The following is a 26,714-nucleotide window of genomic DNA, read 5'->3' on the forward strand; positions in this document are numbered from 1 at the left end:
AAAGCAGACATCCTTGCCTTGTTCCTAATCTTAGAGGAAAAACATTCAGTTTTTTGCTATTAAAACATACAGGTTTTTGTTTGTTGGTTTTAGATGTTCTTCATCAAGTTGAGGTAATTATCTTCTATTTTTAACTTACTAAGTTTTTCTCATGAATGAGGGTTAGATTTTGTCAGACTCTTTTTGTGTCTATTGATATGATTTTCTTTACTTTGTTGATATGGTGCATTACATTGACTGTTTTAAGGCTGAACTAGCCATGTACACCTGAAATGAATCCTACTGGTTACGGCACTGTTGGATTCAGACAAACTAGAACTTTTTACTCCATGTCCTGTGTTATTTCCACTCCACCACAGTTACTTTTAACAATTTCAACATCAGCTCAAAGCCTATAAAAGACCTTTCTAGTTCCTTCTCCCTGAAATATGTTATGATTCCCCATGGTGGCTGTTTCCTCTTACTACAACAAGCTAATAAACCTAACTTTGTTTGATTGCAGGTGTGTTCCTGGTGGTCTTTGGCTGGCAGGTTTTATCTCTGGGAACTTTTGGATACCCAGGTACATGTGTGCAGACTACTAGGGTCCCCATAGTTGAATTTTAGAAATACTGTACTGGTGGCAAGATTACTATTTTATCAGATTGTTTATGAATGTTAGTGTCTGTTATTTCTACTGCAAGTCTCAAAAATAAATACAAGGTATCTCAAGAGATTAGAAAAATTTTATTCATCATCCCAAACTGGATTATATATTACAAATTCTGATGAAAATAATATTAAAGGTATTTTCAAGTAGTACCACAAACTATCTGTACCTGAAGATAAAACCACACAGTAAACTGTTAAGTACACATTGAATCTATTCATCTTTAAAATATCACTTAGTTTAGAAATTCATATATATGTTTTTGTAGTTATGAAGTGGGAGGGACACACAAATAGCTACATAAGATTTTCATTTAACAAACATATGAACTATTCCCCATGCTTTGAATGAATCATCAGAAGGCTGTAAAATCCTGTTATTTTTTTCAAAGGTGCATGAAACAATATTTCATTTCCAATAGCAAAAATACAGTACTTCTAATTTTCCTTATATTCTCTTTCAACCCTACTGTGAGAGCTGCTTATAATTATATAGCAGCTTGTTAATGGGTCCCTACAAAATCTCTGTATAAGGTTGGGTTAGAAGGTGCCAGGGGGTATTCTAGGGTAGAAGTTTTGATAGTACGGAAGCAGAGATTTCTTTCCTTTTTTTTTTTTTTTCTGAGACAGAGTCTCGCTCTATAGCCCAGGCTGAAGTGCAATGCCGCGATCTTGGCTCACTGCAGACTCTGCTTCCCGGGTTCAAGTGATTCTCCTGCCTCAGCCTCCTGAGTAGCTGGGACTATAGGCGTGCGCCACCATGCCCAGCTAATTTTTTTGTATTTTTAGAGGAGACGGGGTTTCACTATGTTGGCCAGGCTGGTCTCGAACTCCTGGCCTCAAGTGATCCACCTGCCTTGGCTTCTCAAACTGCTGGTATTACAGGTGTGAGCCACTGCACCCAAAAGAAGCAGGGATTTCTTATTAGAAAATTTATACTTGCCTCCTTTAAGCACAGGACCTATACGAAAGGTATTGCCATTGAATTAGTCTGTTTCACTTATGAACTGTAATTAGGATTTCAGTCTGATGTGAAGCAGCTTAAAATGGCATCATGCACCCTGCTGATTCTTGCCTAGTTGAGATAGAAACAGAAATTTGAGGGCAGAAAGTAGAAATGAGTATTTTCAATTCTCCTTTATTAACAATGATACAGGCATTCATCAGCATAGATAATTAAATGAAATTAAGTATTCCAGATTTCTTCCCTCTCCAAATCATGGCTTATATCTAATTTCACTAACAAGGAGGTAAAGATTTACGTCTAGGAAAGGCTAGAATATTGAAAAAGAAGTCCAGGGGAGAGCAGGCACCAAATCTAGTGAAGTACAGTAAACTGCTTGGGACCAGCAAACTAGGTAGCATATGGGATAATATTAGGAGACAACTGCTTAACCAAGAAAATGAAAATACAAGTTCTATTGAGAGAAGGAGGCAAACTGGTAATGTCTCTGAATTCACAAACCATATAATTTAATTTTTAATGACCTGATACAATTTTTTTTTCTTAAGCAAATTCAGTCATGCAATCTTTTGAGTAAAGGAATATGTTCTGACCCATGGTTTCTATAATTCCATTTGAAGATTAGAAAAGAAACATGGAACTAGAAAATTGCACATTTCTTGAGTACTTACTTAATCCTAGGCCTGAGGCTAAGAACTGTATACTTCATTTAATCCCCCTAAAAACCCTTAGAAGTATGTATCATTTCCCCAGTTCACTAATGTGGAAATTGAGACTGAAAGGGCCCCCACCATAAATCCCACATGATTAAGCTGAAATTCAAATTCAGGCCTAACTCAAAAGCTTGTGGTCTTTTTATGGCAACACATTGCCTTCCCTAAGTGAGATGTTAGAGGTGATCTAGCCCAGGTCTTAATGATAGTGGAAGACAAGGAGGAAAGAGGGAACGTTGCTGGGATTTTTCTTGAGAAATTCTCTTGACTGGTCAGTAACTGAAGTTTTTCCATGCATTAAAGCTATTACAACTAATAATTACCTGTTAGAAGGTGGGAATGTGGCACTTTCTTGACTAGGTTTTGAGGGAATATTTCTCCTAAGGATTTATAACATTTGGGATTTAAAAAACTGTTCACTTTCCAGAAGGTGAAACTAGGGGGGAAACTTAGAAAAATATGTAGCCATAAGTTTGGGTGAGATTTTAGACTGAAGTGTGGAAGCTCATTCCAAATGTGTTTTCCAGATTTAGCTCTGGTACCCAATGTATAAATTCCTGCTTACCTATGTAATATCCTGCCTATCTATGTGCCATTTGAAGTACTGTAGTCGTGTAAGAATAAAAACAATGGTTTGAGGTCACAAACTTAAAAAGGAATGAGTACAATGTATTCTTAACTACCTGCATTTATCAGAGAGTATCAATATAAATAATTAAAAGTAGTTTAAATACTAAAAACTAGATACTCTAGTCTCCTTTCCAGCCAAGCAGATAAAAAAAAAATCTTGAAAACTGCAAAGTGACTCCAGTTACATCTATTATTCTTTTTTGTGAATGAGACCACTACTACCAGGGAAAGGTCCCTTAGGAAGGAAAGAGCCTCATAAAAGGTCACTTTAGGAAGGGGAGAGACTTCAAATACAGGCATTTAGCAGGTTGGTGCTGATGGTTCCCTTGGGAAATAGAATGGTAAAGTGGCAATGGGATGCATCTTGAGCTTAGAGAATTAGGTACCAAAGGCTGATGTCTCCAGATGTGAACTATCTTATTGTCTGGAGAGAAGGCATTTTCCAGATAAAGGTATGAAGGTTGCCTAAGAATTCTGAATTCTGAACTAGAAAATACTTCCCCTTGACCTCTCTGTCGCCTTAGGTTCTCAATCTGAACAAAAAGATACTAAGTGGCAGAAATACCCTGAGACTTAGCCTCACTGAAGCACTGGATGCCTTCTCTGTTAAGCATCTCAAGCGCTGTTAAAGATACTGTGTTGTGATGCGAAACAGACATTGGACTAGGAGTCAAGGCAGTCTTGGGTTTTAGCCTCAGCTGTTCTTGTTCAGATCATTCCTTTCTGTGATTATTTATTTAGTTATAAAATAAGAGGGTTTAAAAAGAATATTACATTATGGTTTCTTCTAGCTTTTAAGATTCAAAAGCAGAATGATTTTCACTTAAGTTTTAACTTGTTTTGTGGGGATACTGGCAAACATTCTGTCACCTAGTGGTCAATTTCAGGTTTTGCAGCTAGGGAATCAAAGAAATCAGCTGTCCCACCAAGCAGCTACTCTTAGGGATGCTCAATTTTAGGAACTATGGTTTTATTCCAGGGGCCAGATATCAGTAGCTGCAGCAGAGGAGAGAAGGACAAGTGCTCCCTGCTTAGAGAGGACTGGGTGACTACCTGGTTGTCCTGGTTGTCAATTAAGAGGAATCTTGCCTCTCAGGATGTCTCTGGAGACATTCATGGTGCCTAACTACCAACAAGTTGTCAACTTCCCCAGGTAAGCCAGGTAAACTAAACCTGAAAGTGGTCATATTAGGAGAATGACTGCTAGAATACTCAAGTGAGGAAAGAAAAGTGATCCAATGAGGTACTGAAGATGGATATACCTAACCCAAGGTCTCTGGACACTCCACAGAACCCAACTGTTAAAATACATAAGATGAAGTATGGATGAATCAGAATCAGAGGTAAGCCTGGCCTTCAGATTCTAGAGGAAGGCTTTTGTTTCCCCAAGTTAGGGTGGAACCCATGAGCTGAAGCCTGTGAAACCAGAAGACAAGAAAAGTATTTCAGCAGCCAGTGGTCTACGTAGGGAAGAATATAGAACCTGTGTCAATTGGGCCAAGATGTCTTGGATTTCAGACACTCTAAGACTTTGTACTTCAGGAAAGGATAAAAGATTAATCTGAAAAGGGATGGGTAAGATCTCCTGGCAAAGAATGGGAGTCCCAATTGGAAATGGGGAGAAATGTGGAGTGTATGCATTTCTAAATACTGAGCACAAGCAAACGGTCCTCATCAAGTAGGGTGGATTTTGCCCAAAAATAGTATTATTATTTGTTCTATTATTTTTAAGCATGAAAAATGAATTTAGGGTCAGCTATTTAGAATTTGGGAATGCACTCTATGGGCTGATTTTCTAGCAAAGAGAAAATGGATTATGATGATGTGCCATTTTGGGACAAGTTTGCTGACAATCTTAAATGTCTCCAGAAACCACTCATGTTATTTATGAAAGACCCAATAATTCTGCATTGAGAATGCAAATTAGGACAGAAGACTGTTGGTTATCATTTATCAAAGGTTTTCATGTTGCTTTAAAAATCCGGAATGGGTGGTTGTAAGTTACTTTCTCTAATTTGTTTTCGAAAAAGTCTACCAGCCCATTCCCTCAGACATTCAGGTGTCCATTTTTGAGACTACTATTGTTCTCTGGTGTCAGAGGAAAATCTGCCAAGCTCCAGAAGGTAGTCCTAAATAGCATAGATAAGATATAAGATTCAGCTTCCTTTCCTAGACAAAGAGAAAAATAGCAGTGCTTATTGTGCCTACATTTTCCTTTACCTCTCACTTACAATATATCATTCAAGTGATATAAGAGAGAGATGGGGTAAACAGCATCCCAGCTGACTCAGACATCTTGAGGGGAAAAGGAAACTAAAGCGTTCCAGAGTGTGTGGTACTTGATGAAGTAGAAGTCTGAGTTCTTGCCCCATCGACATTCAACAGACTGAAAAACTGGGGAGGGACACAAACTTTACAAACTCTATGATCTGAGGTAGGGTGAATAGTTGTCACGTCCACCATTTAGCTTCCATTTTGGAGATCTGATATATTAGAAGAGGAGAAGAAACAGGTAGGTTTACATGCTATTTAAATTGGTATATAGACCATAAATTAAAGATATGAAGCTGTAATTGATAAATGAAGATAATAAAGAGTATGTTTTAAAAATTAGAGTATATTTTAAAAATTCTATTAATATTTTAGTGTCATTAAAATTGGGAGTGCACTGATTATAAATTCAGAAAATATAAAATGTACATGAATTTCTCCTATTTTTACCTAACAGACTGTCTGAGAATAAAATAAAAATGAGTTTTGTGAAATCATGGCCTCTTTCAAAATCATGTCTAGTAACATGGTCTCACTTGAATGATTTGTCAACAAGTGCCATCAGAGGTCAGTGAAAATATTCTCACAATGGATGGAAATTTAAGCATTACACAAGCATAAAGTTTCTTCTCACTTCAAATATGAAAACAGTACATGTACAGAAATTTACTTATCCTGACAAGTAATAAGCTCTGATACAAATAAGCTCTCACATTCCCTAAAAGAATAATGCCTTGTTCTCTAATTCAATTCCACATAAGATTAGTTGAAAAATGAACCTGATATCATCTTTTTTTTTGATGCCACTCAAAGTCTGATCACTTGAATATTAACTCAGACTCCACAATCTTAAAAGTAGCACTAACATACCAGCTTAAATGCCCAGAAGAGGAGTGGGTTATTCTTTTCAACTAGTATATCCTTCCTTAGCTTTGCCTGGTGAGCTCATCTTCCAGTTCAAACATTACTTCACGTTTTAAAAACCTGTACAGAACTTGAACTCTTCAAAGGGTGGGGGAGGGTTCCCTCAAAGGAAGATTGAGTTGTTTACCAAAAGGAGGAATAAAAGAAGTAGGTATTTGTCTCATTCATCTAGGCTTCTCCACTGTAACCTAGCATTGTATGTGGCACATGAAAATTCCTCAGTGCTAAGTGAGAGAATTACATCAGATGACTCTTTCTGTGTCTTCAAACTTGTCACATTTTTTCTTTGGTTCCCACTTATGTTTGACAAATAGACATGTATTTTTTAAACAGTTATCTACCTTTTTTTCCAAAAGAGAAATTCTCCCATTTCAACCTACTATCTCAATATAACTGGATAACCTCATCCCACTCAGAAATAGGCCAGATTCCATTGGGTTGCACATTGGGAGGAGAGCGCTTCCAGTCCCACGTCTTTACAGGAATCTTCCAGGTCTTACCATAGTTGGCTTCAATGTATTCGAGGGTTTCACAGGGTACATGGACCTTCATGTCTACAAACTCAGTCCAGCACAGTGTAAACTTCGGAAACAGGTATCTGCAGCAAAACAGAGGGATTAGGCTTCAACAGTGGAAGAAGGTCTAGCTAAGGAATCTAGCTGCTAGTGCATTATTGGCTGAAGGACAGTGCTCTCCCATTACACATCTTTGGGAAGAGAGTGGATATTTAATTATTTTTGACTGTCCAGAATCCCTTTCCTCTTCTCCAATTTTCCTTTCCTGTTCCAAGCTCATAGGATTGAGGAGAGGCTGACCCCATCACTAAGACTCAGGCCAGTAAGTTAATGATTGAGGCAGGGATGGGAACATACCCAAGTCAGGCAAATCAAAGTCAGCCTTGGGCTTTCTGTTGGAACTGTAGAGGAAAGAAGTGTCAAAGTAGAAAGCTGTCAAAAGATGGATGAAAATGATCTTTTTCTTTTCTTTCACAATCTGGATTTTCCAAGGATACAGAGTAAGCAGGACTCCAAGTTGCATTTCCAGGCTTTTCCTTTGGTTCCATAGCTTACATGATCCTACCTGTGGTTTCTGCCTTTCATCTCAAATGCTAAAGAACATCTTTAAACCAGCCCAAGGAATACTAGTTATAATGATTATAACTATATTTATTGCAGAACTAAGTCGATTAGTAGGTAAGTTTTAGAAATTAAACCAGGCCGGTCGTGGTGGCTCCCGCCTGTAATCCCAGCTCTTTGGGAGGCTGAGGCAGGTAGATCACTTGAGGCCAGAAGTTCGAGACCAGCCCGGCCAACATGATGAAACCCCATCTCTACTAAAAATACAAAGAAATTAGCTGGGTGTGGTGGCACACTCCTGTCGTCCCAGCTACTCAGGAGGCTGAGGCAGGAGAATCACTTGAACCCTGGAGGTGGAGGTTGCAGTGAGCCAAGATCACGCCACTGCACTCCAGCCTGGGTGACACAGTGAGACCCTGTCTCAAAAAAAATACAAAACAAACAGAAATTAAACCAAAACATGTTTCTTAAAGATCCTTTGGATCAAGTAAACTAAATTATGTATACTAGAAAAGAAAGCTAAAACTAGCAGGTCTGTTTAAGTTTATATTATAGCTCTGCTCTATATTCTGCATTTTTTTTCTGAGAAGTGTTTCAATGTGGGAAGAAATTTCAGTAATGAGGTTTAAAGTGGCAACAGCAGAGATTACAGGAATTTAAAATATCAGAGGATTAAAGAAAGAACAGGGAAAAGCCAGATTTCAAAGTGTAATCATATTGTGGAAATGGGATCTAACTGGGATGTTCTCCAAGAAAAGGTCAGTTCTCATATATTCTGCCTTTGAATATCGTGTTTTACTACCAAATGAACATAAAGCCATACATGAAAAGGAGAGGCTGAACAAATTCTAAAGAAAGCAACAACTCCCTTTTACTCAAACCCAGTTAATGGACAATCCCAGCTGGCTACTGTGAAAAGGCGGCCACGGAAAATCTCATAGCTGAGAAATAAGATACAGCTTAGCCCCACCATCTGCTGGTCCCAATTTTACTCTGCACACTCATGTTCACGGAATTGCTTATTTTGTCATCACACATAACAATCCATCACCAGCCTCCACCCTCTCTAATCAGATGCTGGTTAGCAGAATGTCCACCTGTCTTATCCTATCAAGTTGACACACTGAAGTTGAATTGAGGCAGAACTCATGGTCTATCTTGTAATACAGGCCAGGAAACTTCTCTAAGTATTATCCTTTGTGGTCTCATCAAAAAGCTGAAAGAGGGAAAAATAATAATAGATACAGGATAGATAAGGTAAAAGGGAATACTACAAATTTTACAAAAGCAATGTTTTGAACAATGAAGAATTTATGAGCAAAGCCAAAACATTTTAAATATATAAATAATGTGAAAATAATTCGAAGACAATTTAACTCAAATGTTAATTTTTGTACTTAAACAGAAACCTCTCTAAACTCTTTGTGGTTTCCTTTTCCCCAATTATTTTTCAATCCATTCAGCAAAAAGAAAATCCCAGCTTCCTAAGAGGAAAGATAAACAAACAATAAAATGTAAAAACTGATTATAAAATAGGATTGTAGGGAGGAAGTGAAGGAGAGTGAATGACACAGAACAGCACATGCCATGCACTCTGTCCAGGCTACCAGTAAATAATGACTAAGACTAAAATACACCATGGGTCTGCAATGTTACCTCGGCTTTTAAAGCTAAGACTAAGTTCGGCTAAGCAGTTTGTACTTTAAGGCCCTGGGATTGGATCCAGCATGTGAACAGGTTTAAATGCAGACTAAGGCAACCCTAAATCAGAATATAAGTTTAAGAGATATTATTACCACAAAAAAATCCTTCCATCCATTTTCTATTTCATACCACTTTTATTTCATATTATTTTTACATAAAACAGTAGTTCAATAGTTGGAATAGACCATTTTTTTCCCTCACAGATATCCTTAAAATCTATACAACTACTTGGTGGTAGTTGGATAATTTCATCAGTTTAATTACAATCAGTTTAAGCACAACCTATGAATACAACTGCTAAATGAAAAGGAAGTTCTTCCACTATCCCAGAACCAACAGTGTTTTATTATTACTAGGCTCAGACAGATAGAGACAACATCAACTATAACTGAACCTGGCTTTTTTATTTATTTTATTTTTTATTATATATATATATATTTTATTATACTTTTAAGTTTTAGGGTACATGTGCACATTGTGCAGGTTAGTTACATATGTATACATGTGCCATGCTGGTGCGCTGCACCCACTAACTCGTCATCTAGCATTAGGTATATCTCCCGATGCTATCCCTCCCCCCTCCCACCACCCCACAACAGTCCCCAGAGTGTGATATTCCCCTTCCTGTGTCCATGTGATCTCATTGTTCAGTTCCCACCTATGAGTGAGAATATGCGGTGTTTGGTTTTTTGTTCTTGCGATAGTTTACTGAGAATGATGATTTCCAGTTTCATCCATGTCCCTACAAAGGACATGAACTCATCCTTTTTTATGGCTGCATAGTATTCCATGGTGTATATGTGCCACATTTTCTTAATCCAGTCTATCATTGTTGGACATTTGGGTTGGTTCCAAGTCTTTGCTATTGTGAATAATGCCGCAATAAACATACGGGTGCATGTGTCTTTATAGCAGCATGATTTATAGTCCTTTGGGTATATACCCAGTAATGGGATGGCTGGGTCAAATGGTATTTCCAGTTCTAGATCCCTGAGGAGTCGCCACACTGACTTCCACAATGGTTGAACTAGTTTACAGTCCCACCAACAGTGTAAAAGTGTTCCTATTTCTCCACATCCTCTCCAGTACCTGTTGTTTCCTGACTTTTTAATGATTGCCATTCTAACTGGTGTGAGATGGTATCTCATTGTGGTTTTGATTTGCATTTCTCTGATGGCCAGTGATGATGAGCATTTTTTCATGTGTTTTTTGGCTGCATAAATGTCTTTTTTTGAGAAGTGTCTGCTCATGTCCTTCACCCACTTTTTGATGGGGTTGTTCTTTTCTTGTAAATTTGTTTGAGTTCATTGTAGATTGTGGATATTAGCCCTTTGTCAGATGAGTAGGCTGCGAAAATTTTCTCCCATTTTGTAGGTTGCCTGTTCCCGAACCTGGCTTTTTTAAACTTAAGTTTTACATTAACTCTAGAATTGGAGCAGTAGAGCTATTCTTGACAAGAATTTCCTACAAAACATAAATGGTTTATTCTCACTACCAATTTTTTCTCTTCTTTTAACTTTTAATTTCTTCTCATGTTATTCCAGTGCCTAAGCCCTCTAGCATATTGTTTAATAGAAGCAGGGCTAGCAGACATTCCTAACGTTTTTCTGATTTTAATGGAAGGGCTTCTAAAGTTTTATCATTAAACATGGTTGCTCACTCTAGGTTTTTGTTATATTCTCTTTATTAGGTAAAAGAAATTTCAGGTTTTTTTGTTTGTTTGTTTGAGACAGTCTCACTTTGTTACCCAGGCTGGAGTACAGTGGTGCGACCTCAGCTCACTGCAACCTCCACCTCTCGGGTTCAAGCAATTCTCCTGCCTCAGCCTCTGGAGTGGCTGGGATTACAGGCGCACACCACCACACCTGGCTAATTTTTCTATTTTTAGTAGAGTTGGGGTATCACCATGTTGGCCAGTCTGGTCTTGACCTCCTGCCTCAAGTGATCCACCTGCCTCGGCCTCCCTAAATGTTGAGATTACAGATGTGAGCCACCATGCCCAGCCTAGATTCCTTTTAATCCAAATTTGCTAAGAGGTCTCTCTCCTTTTGGTTAATTATAAAATTTATCAAAAAATTTTAATGTCATCTATTAAAACAATCATAGTGTTTTTGTTCCTTTAATCTTTTAATCCTTTAATACAGAGAATTACATTAATATGTACACACTACAAAATTCTATTCATTTAGTATTTTTTCACTGTATTCACTGAGACAGTAATTTCCCTTAAAAATTTTTTTTGGTATTGTCCATGTCCACTTTTGCTATCACTCTCATAAAATAGTTACTTAGTTTTCTCTTTTTCTATTGCCTGAAATAAGCTGTACAATACAGGGACAATCTGTTCTGTGAAGGCACAGTGAAACTTTGCAGCAAACTTTCTAGGTTTTAGTATACTCTGGTAGGGAAAAGAGGGAGAAAGGAGGATTTCGGATTACTAATTCACTGTCTCGAATGAATATAGGTTATCTAGATCTTTTTGAGTTGATTTTGGTATTTATTTTTCTAGAAAATTTTATCATTTTCACATTTTAACTAATGATCACATTTATTGACCTAGTTATCTACCGCATTTTGTTTTGAGAGAGTTAATGTAACACAGCTGAGTATAAACTAAAGCCAGCCATCCCAGATTTTTCTTTTTTCTTTTTTTTAATTATACTTGAAGTTCTGGGGTACATGTGCACAACGTGCCAGTTTGTTACATATGTATACATGTGCCATGTTGGTGTGCTGCACCCATTAACTCGTCCTTTACATTAGGTATATCTCCTAATGCTATCCCTCCCCTCTCCCCCTACCCCACGACAGGCCCCAGTGTGTGATGTTCGCCACCCTGTGTCCAAGTGTTCTCATTGTTCAGTTCCCACCTATAAGTGAGAACATGCACTGTTTGGTTTTCTGTCCTTGTGATAGTTTGCTGAGAATGATGGTTTCCAGCTACATCCATGTCCCTACAAAGGACATGAACTCGTCCTTTTTTATGGCTGCATAGTATTCCATGGTGTATATGTGCCACATTTTCTTCATCCATTCTATCATTGATGGACATTTGGGTTGGTTCCAAGTCTTTGCTATTGTGAATAGTGCCACAATAAACATATGTGTGCATGTGTCTTTAGAGCAGCATGTATATATACATATACATATACATAATGACTACATTAAAAACTATCAATTTAAAACAAGTACTAAAGTTTTCCTCAATGCCAGAGGACAAAGCCTTGGGACATAACTACATAACTTCCAAAAACTCTGTAGCTCTACATAACCACAGAACTTCCCAGAACTAGATCTATAGCACTTCAACAACCAGTTAGACTCCAGTTGTGCTTGCTTTCCTTCAGACAGTTTTTACAGGATTTCTCCTTGTATATAATGGATAATTTTTAAAAGGATTAAATTATAGTTTCAATTTTCATACTCAATACAAAAGGCTTTACTATCAGATTGCACAGTTTGTTTAATCATATGTGAAAGTCTCGAAGCTTATCATTGCAATTAGGTCTGCCCTGACCAAAGTCATTGCTTTTGGTCCCACATATCCCTCTGTTTCAACCTGTGATCTCAGACCCTTTTCCTCTTAGCATCAGTTTTCTAAGTCACAAACTGTTTTTTATCTTTTTAACCTTTTTTAAGTTTAGTTTTTATTTTTTTGTGGACATGGGGTCTCCCTATGTTGCCCAGGCTTATCTTGAACTCCTGGGCTCAAGTGATCCTCTCACCGGGTCTTCCCCAAATGCTGATGGGTTACTGTGCCCAGTCTTAAACTTTTAAGGTAACTTCTTTTGAGGTATAACTTAAGTATAATGAAATGCATCTATCTTAAGTGATGAGTTTTGACAAATGTATATACCTGTGTAACCACAATAATCAAGATATAGAACATTTCTACCAACCCCTCGTCCAAAGTTCCCTGTGCCCCTTGTCAGTCAAGCAATCAACCCACCCTGGTCCTAGGCAACCACTAATCTTATTACACTGTTGATTGGTTTTTCCTGTGCAATTTCAAATAACAGCAAGTACACAGTATATACTCTTCCTATCTGACTTCTTTCACTTAGCATCATGTTTTAGAAATTCATCCATGTTATTGCATTTATCAGTAGTTCATTGCTATTCATTGTTCAGTGGTAGTCCATTGTTTGAATATATCATAATTTTATAACTAGTCACCAGAAGATGGGCATTTGGGTTGCTTCCATTTCTTGCTAGTATGAGTAAGACTGCTATAAACATTTGTGTACAAGTCTTTTACTGAAAATATGCTTTTATTTCTCTTAGGATACTATCCTATATAATATCTTATAGAATTATGTTCAAACAACAAACTATTCGACAGTTTTAAAAAACATAACTTACTTCACATAAATGAAAGATTTACTGCTTATTCATCTGGAGGCAATCTTCTCTTAAAAAAATAAACAAAGCTTGCTCTATAAATAACTGCTACTTCTACATATTGTATAAGTATACAATTCCCATATAACATGCATTCAAAGTTCTTCCCTCAATTCCTCAATTTTGCACCTGCTACTTACTAGAGGTTTGGAGGTATAATTAAGGAGACCTAAGACATAATCTGTATGTTGTAAAATATAAAGGCATAAACAGAGCAGAAAATACGAGATCATTCATAGAAAAGTCAATGTTTTAAATACACTCATTTAAAGAAATTATTCAAATTTGCCTTTAGCTTCACAGCTGTAAGTACTAAAAAGACAAATGTGTTTCTTGGAGTTACAACTGTAGGAGCACAGTATCAATCTGTGAAGCTGAGAGAGACAATGAGTGAGGATTCAACAAATACCTCTAGTCTTTTAACTTCTTGTGAAGCAGAATGATTGAAAACAACTAAGCTAACTTAACTCTATAGTTTTAATTCTCCAACCACATTAGGTTGGATCAAGTCATCAACCTAGTGTCACCTTATCATCTTAACAAAACAGTGTAGACTACACTTAAGAGGATCTGACTTAGTTTCATGTAGGGCTCAGGTCTCACTTAGCCAAACATGTACCAGGCCTGATTTTATCTATCACATAGAAAGGACAGACAAATCAGCAAAAGTACTCCAATAAAGCATGAGAGAGGGAAAGAAAAAGAAAATCTATAGAAATGCAGAGGAAGAGAAGATTATTTCCAGATCAAGGTACCAAGAAGCTAGTTCAAACAGACAGCAACGTAAGGCCCTTGAATGAGCAGAAGTGGGACATGCAATGATGTATGATAATCTAGTATTACTAGTGACAAGCTTAAAATCTTGGACCAAAATAAAGTTTCAAAAGGTAGAGTGTCTAAATGCAATGTGATATCCTGGATTAGATCTTAGAACAGAAAAAGCACATTAGTAGAAAAGCTAGTGAATCCAAATAAAGTATAGAGTCTAAACTTGATCTTTACTTCATATTACATATAGAACAATAAAGTTTCTAGAAGGTAGTACAAGAGGAATAGCTTCATTATCTTGGGATAGGGAAAGATTTCTTAAACAGGACACGATAATACTACCCATAATAGATAAACTGAACTACATTAAAATAACTTTTTATTCACCAAAAATCACTATTAAGAGAGTAAAGAAGGGCTGGCACAGCAGCTCATGCCTGTATTCCAATCACTTTAGGAGGCCGAGGAGGGCAGATTACTTGAGGTCAGGGGTTTGAGACTAGCCTGGGCAACATGGTGAAACCCCATCTCTACTAAAAACACAAAAATAGCTGGGTATGATGGAATGTGCCTGTAATTCCAGCTACTTAGGAGGCTGAGGCATGAGAACTGCTTGAACCTGGGAGGTGGAGGTTGCAGTGAGCCAAGATCACACCACTGCACTCCAGCCTGGGTGACAACTCTGTCTCAAAAAAAAAAAAAAAAAAAAAAAGAATAAAGAAGAAAGGCACAAATTGGGAGAAGATATTTTCAAGTAAGAAAAAGACAGACAACTCAGAAAAAAAACCTGACAAGATACTCAGCCGGTAACTCACAAAAGAGGATATCCAAATGGTCAGTAAACATGAACTTGCCTTCATTAAGTCAAGGAAAAAGAAATCTAAACTACAATTTGGTAACACTACATACCTACCAAAATGGTTACAAATTAAGAAGTCTGACAATGCCAAGCGTTGGTAAAAATGTGGGGCAATGGAAAGTTCTATAACATACTGGAATATAACTTGGAATAACTTTGGAAAACTATTTGTAAACAATATGCTGAAATTGAACACATGAATACCCTACGACTAAGCAATCCCAAACTTTATGTGTAAACCCAATAGAAAAACATTGCTGTGGTTTGAATGTTTATGTCTCCTCAAAATTCATATGCTGAAATCCTAACCTCCAAGGTGACGGTATTAAGAGGTAAGACCTTTGGGAGGTGATTAGGTCATGAGGGTGAAACATTCAGGAATGGAAACTTTATAAAAAAGGCCTAAGGGAGCTTGATTGCTCCTTTCACCATGTGAGGAGAAATCAGCAGTCTACAACCAGCAGGAGGGCCTTCACCAGAACCTGACCATGCTGGTACCTTTATCTTGGACTTCCCATCATCCAGAAACCTGAGAAATAAATTTCTGTTTATGAGCCACCCAGTTTATGGTATTTTGTTATAGCAGCCTGAGCAAACTAAGATAAGCATGTACCAGGGCACTAAAAGACACGTACAGAAATGTTCACTACAGCATCATCTATAATAGCCCCAAATTGAAAACAACCCAAATATCCAACTAATATTTGGGTTAGTGGACTTAATAAATATTTGTGATATATTCATACAATTAACTACTACACAGCAAAGAAAATGACTGAAGAGCTACAACATGTAAAAATATGGATGGTTCTCACAAATACAATGTTGAATGAAAAGAAGCCAGCAACATACCATCTAGTTTATATAAAATAAAAAAACAGGTAAAACTAAACTGTAATACCAGAAGTTAGCATCGCTGTTACCTTGTGGGAAACAGGAGCTATGATCTTGAGGGAAAATGATATGGGTTTCTGGGGTGCTGACAAATACTTTTTTTTTTTTTTACTGGGGTGCTGGTTACACATTTGTTCATTTGATAATTCTTGGAGCCATACATTTGCTTTGTATAGTTTTCTGTATGTATGTTACACTTCAATTAAAAACATAATAATCCACTATTTCCTAATTTTTCTCTAGCTCTAAGATTATAAACTTATATGTTATTTTGGACACTTAGTTTTCTTGGACTCCCCTTGTTCGTAGCCAGGCATGGTGCTAAGTTCTTTTACCATTTCTTCCGGTCACCTCCCGTTTAGCATAGTCCTCAACCTCCCAAGTCTTCCTCACTATACCAGCTTTCCATGCCTACACACACTAGCAAGAACAATATTCCTCAACAGGACTTGTGTCTTACTACATTCTCCACCAAAAGCCTTATGAGAGAGATTCTTTATTACATCCAGTCAAAAACCCCACCAAACAACAAGACTTTCTGGCAATTAATCAGTTTACCAGCATTGCCCAATATCATCTTTACATGGCCCTAAGTCTCTTTTCCTAGAGGCAACCAAATCTAACTTAATAGCAATTCCCCATTCAACAATATTCATTCAAATTGTTCTGACTCAACCCTCACTTTCAGAGAAAACTTCCAAAGAATCAGTACTCTTTACACGTTTTTTTCCTATAAACTATATCTCTCTGCAGTTATAGGTAATACAAGTTTATATTCATCTCGGTAACATTTGGTAGGCTTTAATTCACTACCATGTGATTTTTTTTCTAATTGCTACCTAGCAATGAATCTTCCTAATCAGACTTCTATTCTCTGCCTGCCTAATTTAGAATTAGCAAACAGTTGTGAATCTATTATGTGCCAAGCATGGAATCAGGTAACTACACAGTATTTAATCGAAGCATTATACCCTGTGAAGTACGCAGTGTTATTCCCATTTTAAGAGGAGAAATCTGAAGCTCAGAAGGTTATATGATACAAAAAAATAGAATTCAGATTTGAATTCAGGTCTTCTAATTCCTGGGCTCACTCAGCTAAAATCACACTTGTATAAAGCTTAAATATAAAAGTCTCTATATAATAAGTGTCTAACAAACACCTATGACAAGACATTCAAAATGCACTGTAATATTTTAAAGCTGGATTTTGAAAGGGAGACTGGGACGACAGGGAGGGGGTTAGATGTATACTAAAAGCCAGTTGATGTTAGGAATAGTTAAGAGAAAAGTAATGATTTTTTTTCTTTTCTTTCTTTTTTTTTTTTCTGGTTTTGCTCTGTCACCTAGGCTGGAGTACAGTGGTGCAAATGTGGCTCACTGCGGCCTAGATTTCCTGGGCTCAGGTGATCCTCCCGTCTCAGCCTCCCATGTAGTTGGGACCACAGACACATGCCACCATGCCTGGGTAATTTTTTAAAAATTTTTATATAAAGCCAGGGCTTATTCTGTTGCCCAGGCTGGTCTCAAACTCCCGTGCTCAAGCAGTTCTCTCACCTTGGCCTCCCAAAGTGCTGGGATTAAAGGCATGAGCCACTGTGCCTGGCCAGAAAGGTAATAATTGTTGGTAACTTGCTGCTAATGACTGACCTGGTTTTATGATAGAAGATACCTTGGGATAATAAAAAGAAAGTGAAAAAACAAGTTACTCAAAGAAACTATCAGGGGAGTCATGAATGACTGTGAGTACAATGCAACACTCAGTATGATATAGCAAACTAAGCATGCTCATTTATGTTGGTGACTGTATAAAATTTTGCATAACTTTTTAGGAATGCAACCTGGCAATATGTATCAAAACTCTTTAAAAGGCTCATATCTTTTGACTTAATAATTTTACCTTTGGGTATCTATTGAAGGAAACAACCCCTTAAAGTTTTTACTTTATGTATACAGATGCCCACAGAATTTTTTAAATTAAAAAATAGAAATAAACTAATTTAAAAATCATTAAATAAACCTATTTTTAGGACTTTTTCCACATTTCTCCTAAGTCTACCTAACAAATTTCTCTACTTGTAAGCCACACTTCTTTGCCATTGTTTCTAGATATGGCTGATTTGGTACTTCAACTATAGATTATACATATTTGATTACAGTACTGATTGCTATCAGAGTACTTTAACATGTCTCATGGTCTAGATCATGAGATCCTTAAGAGCAGAAACTAAGTTACAGTCACATCAGTATCCTTAGCACACAGCAGTTAGTAAATACATTTTACAGAAATGAAGTGATAAATTACACAGGATCCACACCTGGATGGGAGTGTGGTCCACAGAGGATGAATCTGAATTTTCTGAAGATCTATCCAACAAGCAGAAGCCGCAACTGTCAGAAGGTATAAGGAACCCACTACTAGCCCAAGGAGTAGATTTCCTATTAGAGGATGTAGCAGTAGTTGTATTACCCTGATAATGTTTTCATGGAAGGGGTATTAACAACATGATAGAGATCATGGTGACACTAACTTAGTAAGAACATGGGCTCTGAAGTGATACACACCTAGGTCTGACTCAGGTCTGCCTTAATTTGCTCATCCATAAAATAAAGGTGATGATGATAAAATCTCCTTTATAAACTTATTGTGAGGATTAAATAAGATAAAACATATAAAAGCTTGGCATATTGATTGGCTTATAGTAAGTATTCAATAAAGTTAACTATTATTATTACCTTTCAAACTTCTGGCTTCTACCCATACCAGTTGATTCAAAATGGGAAGGAAAGAAACAAACCAAATAAATCTAGGCAGCATCTTTAGGAAATGTGAAGTTGAATTAAAAACTTCACATTCTGGAGGCATAGTTATTATATTCATCACTTTTATTACTGGCAGATTTGGATGCTGGAGAAAAACAGAATAAAGAATCCAGTCAATATTTTTAAATGGAATTTGGATTTCAGGTAAAAGAAGGGCTTCCTATAAAGAAGTGAAAGACTGAGAACTAAAGACGGAATGAGTATCATGAGACGGAGGAAGAAAATGCCTGCCTAGAAAATTACTAATCCAATTTACCACTGTGCTGAAAGTACTATACCTTATGCCAGTGCAGCATGGTAATAATAATAACAGTAACAGTAATAATAATAATACAGTACTGACAGTAGCTACTACTTACACAATACTTACAATGTGCCAGGTACTGTTCTAAATGCATTAGATATACTAACTCATTTAACCTATTAACTCTAAGAAGAAAACATTTAGGCTTAGGGGTCAAACAGGTCTGGCATTAAATCTTGATCTTGCCATTAACAGTCAAAAGCCTCGAGTAAGTTACTTCACTCTGAGCTTTAGTTTCCTAATGTCTAACTGGAGGTGAGAATACCGAACCCACAGGGATAGTATGAGGATTAACCAGATTGCATATATATATATATATACATACATGAACTACCTATCATAGTGCCTGATAGCTAGCAGATATCCTGGAAGCTTTATCTTTATTATTACTCTTAATATACTGTTAAATGTTAGGACCAAAGATATCATTCTGTAGGCCTGCAGAGTAGTTTAGAAAGAAAATCTTTTTTCTTCCTTCTTGAGTTCCTCTTCTGCCTTTTAAAAAATAGTAAGCATTCTATATTATTAAGCTTTTCTCAGAATGAACTATATATAAAATTAAAAATAGGTTATTATAAAGACAAAAAGACCTTTGGAGAAGGTGAGATGATACATTATACTGACTAGTTTGAACAGTAATGCTAATGTGCTCCCAATTATATTTGGTGTATGGTAGATTTAGTTACTGATTACAAGTAATTGATAAGTTACTGATTAGTGGCAAATATTGAGCAAGTTTACCTCTCTTTACAGATAGTGCACGTTTAAAAAATAAACCCATATTCTCAAACCATGTGGTTGAGAATATAAATTGGGGAAACATCTTTGGAGGGCAATTTGGCAATATCTATCAAAATTGAAATATGCTTATATTCCCTTTAGCCCCAAAATTTGAGTCTAATACTTTATCCTGCACAGGGTTTCACACATGTGCATAAAGACATATGGACAGAGATAGTGACTGCAGAACTGAGGGTCACAGTAAACTACTGGAAACAGCCTAAATATTCATCAATAGGGAATTGGTTGAATAAATTATGGTATTGCCATACAATGGAATAAAATGCAGCTATTTCTATACATACTCATTTGGAACATTTTCCAAGATACATAGCTATGTGAGGAAAAGAACATACAGACAGTGTGTAATATGCTATAATACTATTTGTGTAAAGGGGGAGAGATGAACGTAAATACTATATGTATACGAGCATATGTTTGTCTCGGAAAGGATACATAAGAAATGAGTAATCATGGTTATCTCTGTAAAGGGCAACTAGAAACGGGAAAATGAGGGGCAGAGGATGGAGAAAGCTTTACTTTTCACACACATCCTTTATATTCTTTGAATATTTTAACTATGTAATGTATAATCTATTCAAAAATTTAAAATACATTAAAAAGACCCTTGAACTAGCTTTAAACATTTTGTTTTTCTTCATCCCCAAGGAATAGTAGTGTTAAAAATACTACATTTTCTTAAAGTAAATAGTGCCGAAAAGAATAAAAATGGCATATGGCTGGGGGAATCTTCCAAAGAAACTACTCTACTCAGCCATCTCCTGTTCTTTTCTCTGCCTTTTAAGGTCACCGTAACATGATAGAAAATCTGGGACTCACACCATCTGTCCAGACAGTTCTATCACTGCTCATTTCTCTTGTTAAATAATCAGAACACTTCACACTTCCCAAACACTGCTACTATAAAGAGCTGTTAAAGCAGAATGAAAGAAGCTTTTTCTCTCCAGAAATGTAGTAGTTGGAAATGAACAGTTCTTTTGAGGTTTGCAGGTTTCAGATCATGTCAGTGAGAGAAAAAATTCAAGCCTTAGAAAGTAATTTAAGAATAACAGGACTCTAATACTGGCTCTAGAAATTATCTTTCTTAGAAAAAAGGTGACACTCTTACAGAAGTTCTCTAAGAATAGACATAACAGTTTAATATTGAGATAATTATACATGTCTCTAATCTGTAAATTTCTCATGAGAATAAGAAGAGAAATAGTTTTCTTTACTACTACTACTACTACTACTACTACTACTACTACTACTACTACTACTACTACAGTAGTATTAGTAACAGCAGGTAATAATTACTTAGCACCCAGGACATCCTGACTCTCCTCAAAGCTCTTTTTGTGTATTAATTCTTTTAATCCTTAAAACCACTCTATGTGGCAATTTCTACTATAATTTCCATTTTACAGCTGAGGAAACTTAGGCAGAGAGGTTAAATAACTTGCTAAAGGTAATATAGCTGGTAAAATAAAGAGCTGAGATTCAACAGCAATCACACTGAATATCTACCTCTGAAGGTTATTTTGAGGACTAGATGGGTTAATATATGTAAAACGTTCAGAATAGTGCCTGACACACAGTAGTATTACTCAATGTAATGGATAAAATGATTACTGTTCAGAAAATCTAAAGGCCACAAATTAGGGTGGAGCTAAGGTTTCCCAGGTCAGCCTGACTCTAAAACCCATGCTCTTCAGGTTCCCATTCTCATTCTCTCTCTCAGAACTGAGAATAGACCAGCTGTATCATCAACTTGGACTGACAAACCCAGGGACACTTCCTCCTCACAAACCGTCCTTATAGGTATTCTTACTTCACAGGCATAACTGGACTCTATGGGTAAGCTAAGAAAGTGTTAGCTAATAATGGAGTCTTGAAAGAGATTTTTGGTTTTCTTTTCATTTTCAGTTACTTTTTTATTTCTACCTCCTGAAATTATTTCTGTAGTACTTTTATAAATAAGTACTTATTTGATTCATACTTGAATTTTTTTCCGGTTTTGGCCTGAGTGCCTCCATTCCACATGTGATCAGTTTCTTCATAGAAGAAAAAAACGTCAAGTTTTACATCATCTTCTCCCTGGAAGGATAGTTCCAAGCTGTCTTCTACCTATGGGGAAGATGAAAACCTTCACACACTGAAACAAAGGAAATACATTTTTAAAAAACTTTAAAAAAAAAAAAATAAAGAAAGAAACAGATTCTTAAGTTTTACATACATAGAGTATTCATTCTAAGATGCACATTTTTTCAAGTTAAGGCACCTCTGAAATTGGGATGCATCAGTAACATGTCATTTAATTTCTTAACTGCATCTAAAATAATGTTTCTTACAATTGATGATAACTCAGAGTAAATGACTTATGGTAATTATCACTGCAGAAAAAAAATAGAAATATCCTATTCCAGAGCAGATTTCTGACTAAAAAAGGAAAAGAACCAAAGAAATATTATTTCCTTTAATAATCCAAATAAAACTATCAGGAAATAAGTCTCTCATAACAATCAATAAGTACTTAAGTAAAGTGGCATTCCTCATAGTCACATACATAGTCTAGATCATTATACTACACACATGGAAAAAAGAAAAAAAATAAAAGTTAAGGTAAAAAAATAAATAATTCTGAGAACATTTCCCTAAAGAAAACTTATCATACAAATAATTACGTTCCCATTGGACTTGGTACATCTGTCAGCCACAGCACTCATCACAGAATTATTTATGCAGCCTTTCCCCCTCCCAATTAGACAGTGAGCTTCTCAAGGGTAAGAACTATCATTTATTCATCTTTGTGTCCCAGGTGCAAAGGACAGTGCCATACTTATAGTGAATGTTTGGTAAATGTTTGCTGAATAACTAGAGCTCTGTTATTTGACTTTGACCTCAGTAAAATATTTTATTTATATTTTTTAGTAAAATAAAATAATATTTATGATGGAAAAAATAATTTTCTGGTGACTAAACTTTTTTTTTTTTTTTTTTAAGACGGAGTCTTGCTCTGTCGCCCAGGCTGGAGTGCAGTGGCGCGATCTCAGCTCACTGCAAGCTCCGCCTACCAGGTTCACGCCATTCTCCTGCCTCAGCCTCCCCAGTAGCTGGGACTACAGGCGCCCGCCACCGCGCCCGGCTAATTTTTTTTGTATTTTTAATAGAGACGGGGTTTCACTGTGGTCTCGATCTCCTGACCTCGTGATCCACCCGCCTCGGCCTCCCAAAGTGCTGGGATTACAGGCGTGAGCCACCGCACCCAGCCGACTAAACATATTTTTACTTGCTTGTCCCCACCTCCGAGGGGACAAGCAAATTAAGAACAAGATGATTGCAAGAGATCATGGGCTTAGGGCATAGGAATCAAATTGTCTAGAGGGAGATTTCATCTAGGCCCCAATGACCTATCCCTAGTTGACGTCTGAGCAAACTGCTATAGCCTAGGACATATAAGATAAACAAGAAATTGAAGTACTTATTTGAAATGATTCTATATTTCTATCCCTTAGCAATCAATGGAATATTTTATGTTGATAATGACATCCGTAAATTAAATGACTCATGAGAAACAATGTAACTTCAGGTACGGTGGGTGGGATTCTTACTTATTAATTGTATATTATACATTATATTGATTTTATATTACATTGTTGCCTAATGTAATAGCAATACATTCACCTATAAGAGTTGAAGATCCTTCTTTTTTTATCATTATTAGTTGGTGCAAAAGTAATGGCAAAAACCACAATTACTTTTGCACCAACCCAGTAGAAAGCCAGATTTTCTTGCTTTTGCCTAGACAGTGCAGAAATTACAAGTGGTAACAGGCTTCTGCTGAACTCATCCTAGTCAATACTGAGTGATAAAATTATGTATGTAGCATTCTTAACCATATCTGAGTTGCTTAATATAAACTTTACAAGTGAGATATGTTACTTATGAAATGAAGCCAACTTTTGTTACTGACCTTCCCAAATTTGTGTTTGAGCGGAAGTCCTGCATCCTGAAATGCTAAAATAATATCAGATTTGTAATCTTGTATAAAAATTCCTAGGTCAACATCTTTGCTATAAGGAATAATGTTGCATTGTCGATACCATCCTAAAAAGAAGATTAAATTTTTTTAACAAAATTTAGGTTTGGAAAAAATTAGTTATTATAACAAATTATATTTGTAACAAGGATTTTTTTTCTTTTTTTTAAAGGGACAGAGTCTCACTATATTGCCCAGGCTGTACGCAAACTCCTGGCTCAAGTGATCCTCCTGCCTTGGCCTCTTGAGTGGCTGGGGCTATAGAATGGATTTTATTTCACAGGATTAGACTTAAGATGCTTTACCAAAATTATTTTTAAAAATTAAACCTCAAACTAAATGACTTTGTTTGAGCAGTCACCTGAACCTTCTATCTATCTATGTATCTATTTTTACTGTCTGAGCACTCTCAGCTTTCTCAAAAACTTTCATGATATATTTTAGTTTCTGAATAAACCATTAGCTTTAATAATACTAAGTTGCTGATAAGAATGTTTAATCATTAATCTCTAGTGATAGAGGGGGCTGTTAAGATATGCAAAAAATATTTAATTCTTTTGCTTAACCAATATATTTTTCTTGAGCAATAATTTGTAGAACCTAACAGCTCTCAACAGTGACCACCTGATGGGCTGTATGAAAAAGAAAAGCAGTAGCAGCTTCAATGTTCAACACACTGCCAACTGATATTTCTAAGTGTTTACCATGTATGTGCTCTCAATTCGTTGCTATAGCACTGTTCTGAAGAAATAAAACATGTACCTTAATATTATTAAGGACTCCTGGGTCTCCCCTATGATCTTTCTAATCATTTCATTCCAATTATTTCAAAAGTAAATAAATGACTGCGATTATCCTTATAGGCATTGCTGTTGGATAATATTGTTTGGAATTCTAAAATAATTCTATTAAAGAATTATAAACAATTAAAAATAAAAGTTTTCTTAAATATCATCTAATACAACTCCCTCATAAGTGCCGTTAAATCAGACAGAAAACCATGGGACTGAAAACTCAAAACAAATCATGTCAAATGACTATGAAGTGTCTTTGATGACACACATTATAAAACAATCTTGTTTCTAAAAAATTAAACCTTAAAGCAAATATTACATAAATGTGTGAGATGTACTTTTTTTTTTTTTTTGGCTTATTCTAGTAGTAAGCTCCTTGGCAGGAAGAACCACGTAAATTTTCAACAAAGGCTAATAGATAGGAAAACCATATATCCCAGTTTATGCCTGTTGTACCAACATAATTATTAATGGTGCTTCCTTTCTCAAGTCTCTTGAATTGAACAATAAATTGGATGGCAACCCCATCCCTATAAAGGCAGGAGTTGAATTAACTTTTGTACAGATATGGTTACTATAAAGAAAAAGCAAATACAGCTATAATTAACTATCATGATAATCAAGAGACAACAAATAAAAACAAAACAAAATTTAAGATTCTAAATAATTCTAAATTCCAAAGAAGTTTGATTTAATGGACAGTGGACAGAGACCCAGAAATCACTCACAGATTCTAATAGCAACCTGCTTAAGGACTGTAGAAAAGTCTGTATGTCCATGTCAGATGAACAGTGATGTCTAGTTAGTGATACTACCAATGACCTAGGAAAGGTTGATGGAAGACCTTATGACACTGCCTTTAATGTTCCTCTCATTAGAAACATTTGGTGCAATGCAAGCTGTTTGAATGGTATATAAGTAAAGAAACAGAGGGTTTTTTATAATTATAAAAAAAGGCAATAACAATCTTTGGGATAGAAATAATAAAATGCTAATTTAAGGATTATCTGAGAATCAACTATAGTAGTCCCGCCATATCCGTGGTTTTGCTTTTAGCAGTTTCAGTTACCTGTGGACAACCACGATCTGAAGATATTAAATGGTAAATTCCAGAAATAAACAATTCAGAAGTGTTAAATCTTTCAGGGCTCAGATTTAGCCTCTGTGACACATTCCTTGATTTTCCCAGGAAATTTTCAATAGTAGACTAACACTACATCACAATGCCTACATCCTTCATCTCCCTTCATCTCATAAGGTAGGCATTTTATCATCTCACACCATCGTAAGAAGAATAACAGTGAGTACAGTAAAATAAGATACTCTGAGAGACAGAGATCACACTCACACAACTTTTATTATAGTATTGTTAAAATTGTTCCATTTTATTATTTATTGTTGTCCATCTCTTACTGTGCCTAATTTATAAATTAAACGTCGTATGTATGTATAGGGAAAGAGCAGCGTATATAGGGTTCAGTACTATCGGAGATTTCAGGCATCCACTGGTGGTCTTGGAATGTATTGTCCATGGATAAGGGGGGACTACTGTATAGTCTACATGTTCTGATATACATTTTATACATATTATTTATAATTATGAGTAAACACAACCATGGCCTTTCTAACATTCTTTTTTATAATTCTCAAATTAACTTCTTTAAGGAAATCAATAGATCCTTGCTGCATGCACTCATGTTTATTCTGTCTATACACATGACACTTCAAATATCACTGATATTTTGTCATCTCAAGCAGTAATCCCTAAAGCCAGAGGACAAAATGACAGAAAGACAAATGGAAAGTCATAAGAATTTTACCTAGACAAGTTCCACTGCTCAGCCAGAATGGTACTCCCAATTTGTTTAATGTTTTCGCTGCTAGTTGCAGTAATTCCTTTGCACTCTTCCGAAAGGCCACAGCTTCCACAGTGTTATCATCAAGGTACTGCTACAGATATAATAAATAGTCAGCTATTACAGCCATTTCTAAATTGCTAGGAACCTTTCTGTGGCATCTGAATTAAATTTGAAAATTAACCCCAGGCTGGGCACAGTGGCTCACGCCTGTAACCCCAGAACTTTGGGAAGCCAAGGCAGGTGGATCACTTGGGGTCAGGAGTTCA

General features: G+C 36.3%; 1 protein-coding gene across 6 annotated transcripts in view; it reads right to left on the reverse strand.

Annotated features, from left to right (window-relative positions):
* The window catches only part of FKTN (fukutin), a 98,931-nt gene that overhangs the window by 21,234 nt on the left and 50,983 nt on the right, over positions 1-26,714 (reverse strand). For 3 of the 6 annotated variants that reach the window (XM_063593939.1, XM_055117763.3, XM_055117762.3), the window contains 4 exons: positions 26,410-26,539; positions 23,730-23,863; positions 21,756-21,883; positions 6,651-6,748 (listed from right to left, as the gene is read on the reverse strand). In XM_063593939.1, coding sequence (XP_063450009.1) covers positions 6,651-6,748; positions 21,756-21,883; positions 23,730-23,863; positions 26,410-26,539 — 490 coding nt within the window. The other 3 variants (XM_055117765.3, XM_055117764.1, XM_024930165.4) reach the window with 2 other exon arrangements.

Source organism: Pan paniscus, chromosome 11 (genome assembly GCF_029289425.2).
Source record: "Pan paniscus chromosome 11, NHGRI_mPanPan1-v2.0_pri, whole genome shotgun sequence".
In the NCBI taxonomy this organism is placed as follows: domain Eukaryota; kingdom Metazoa; phylum Chordata; class Mammalia; order Primates; family Hominidae; genus Pan; species Pan paniscus.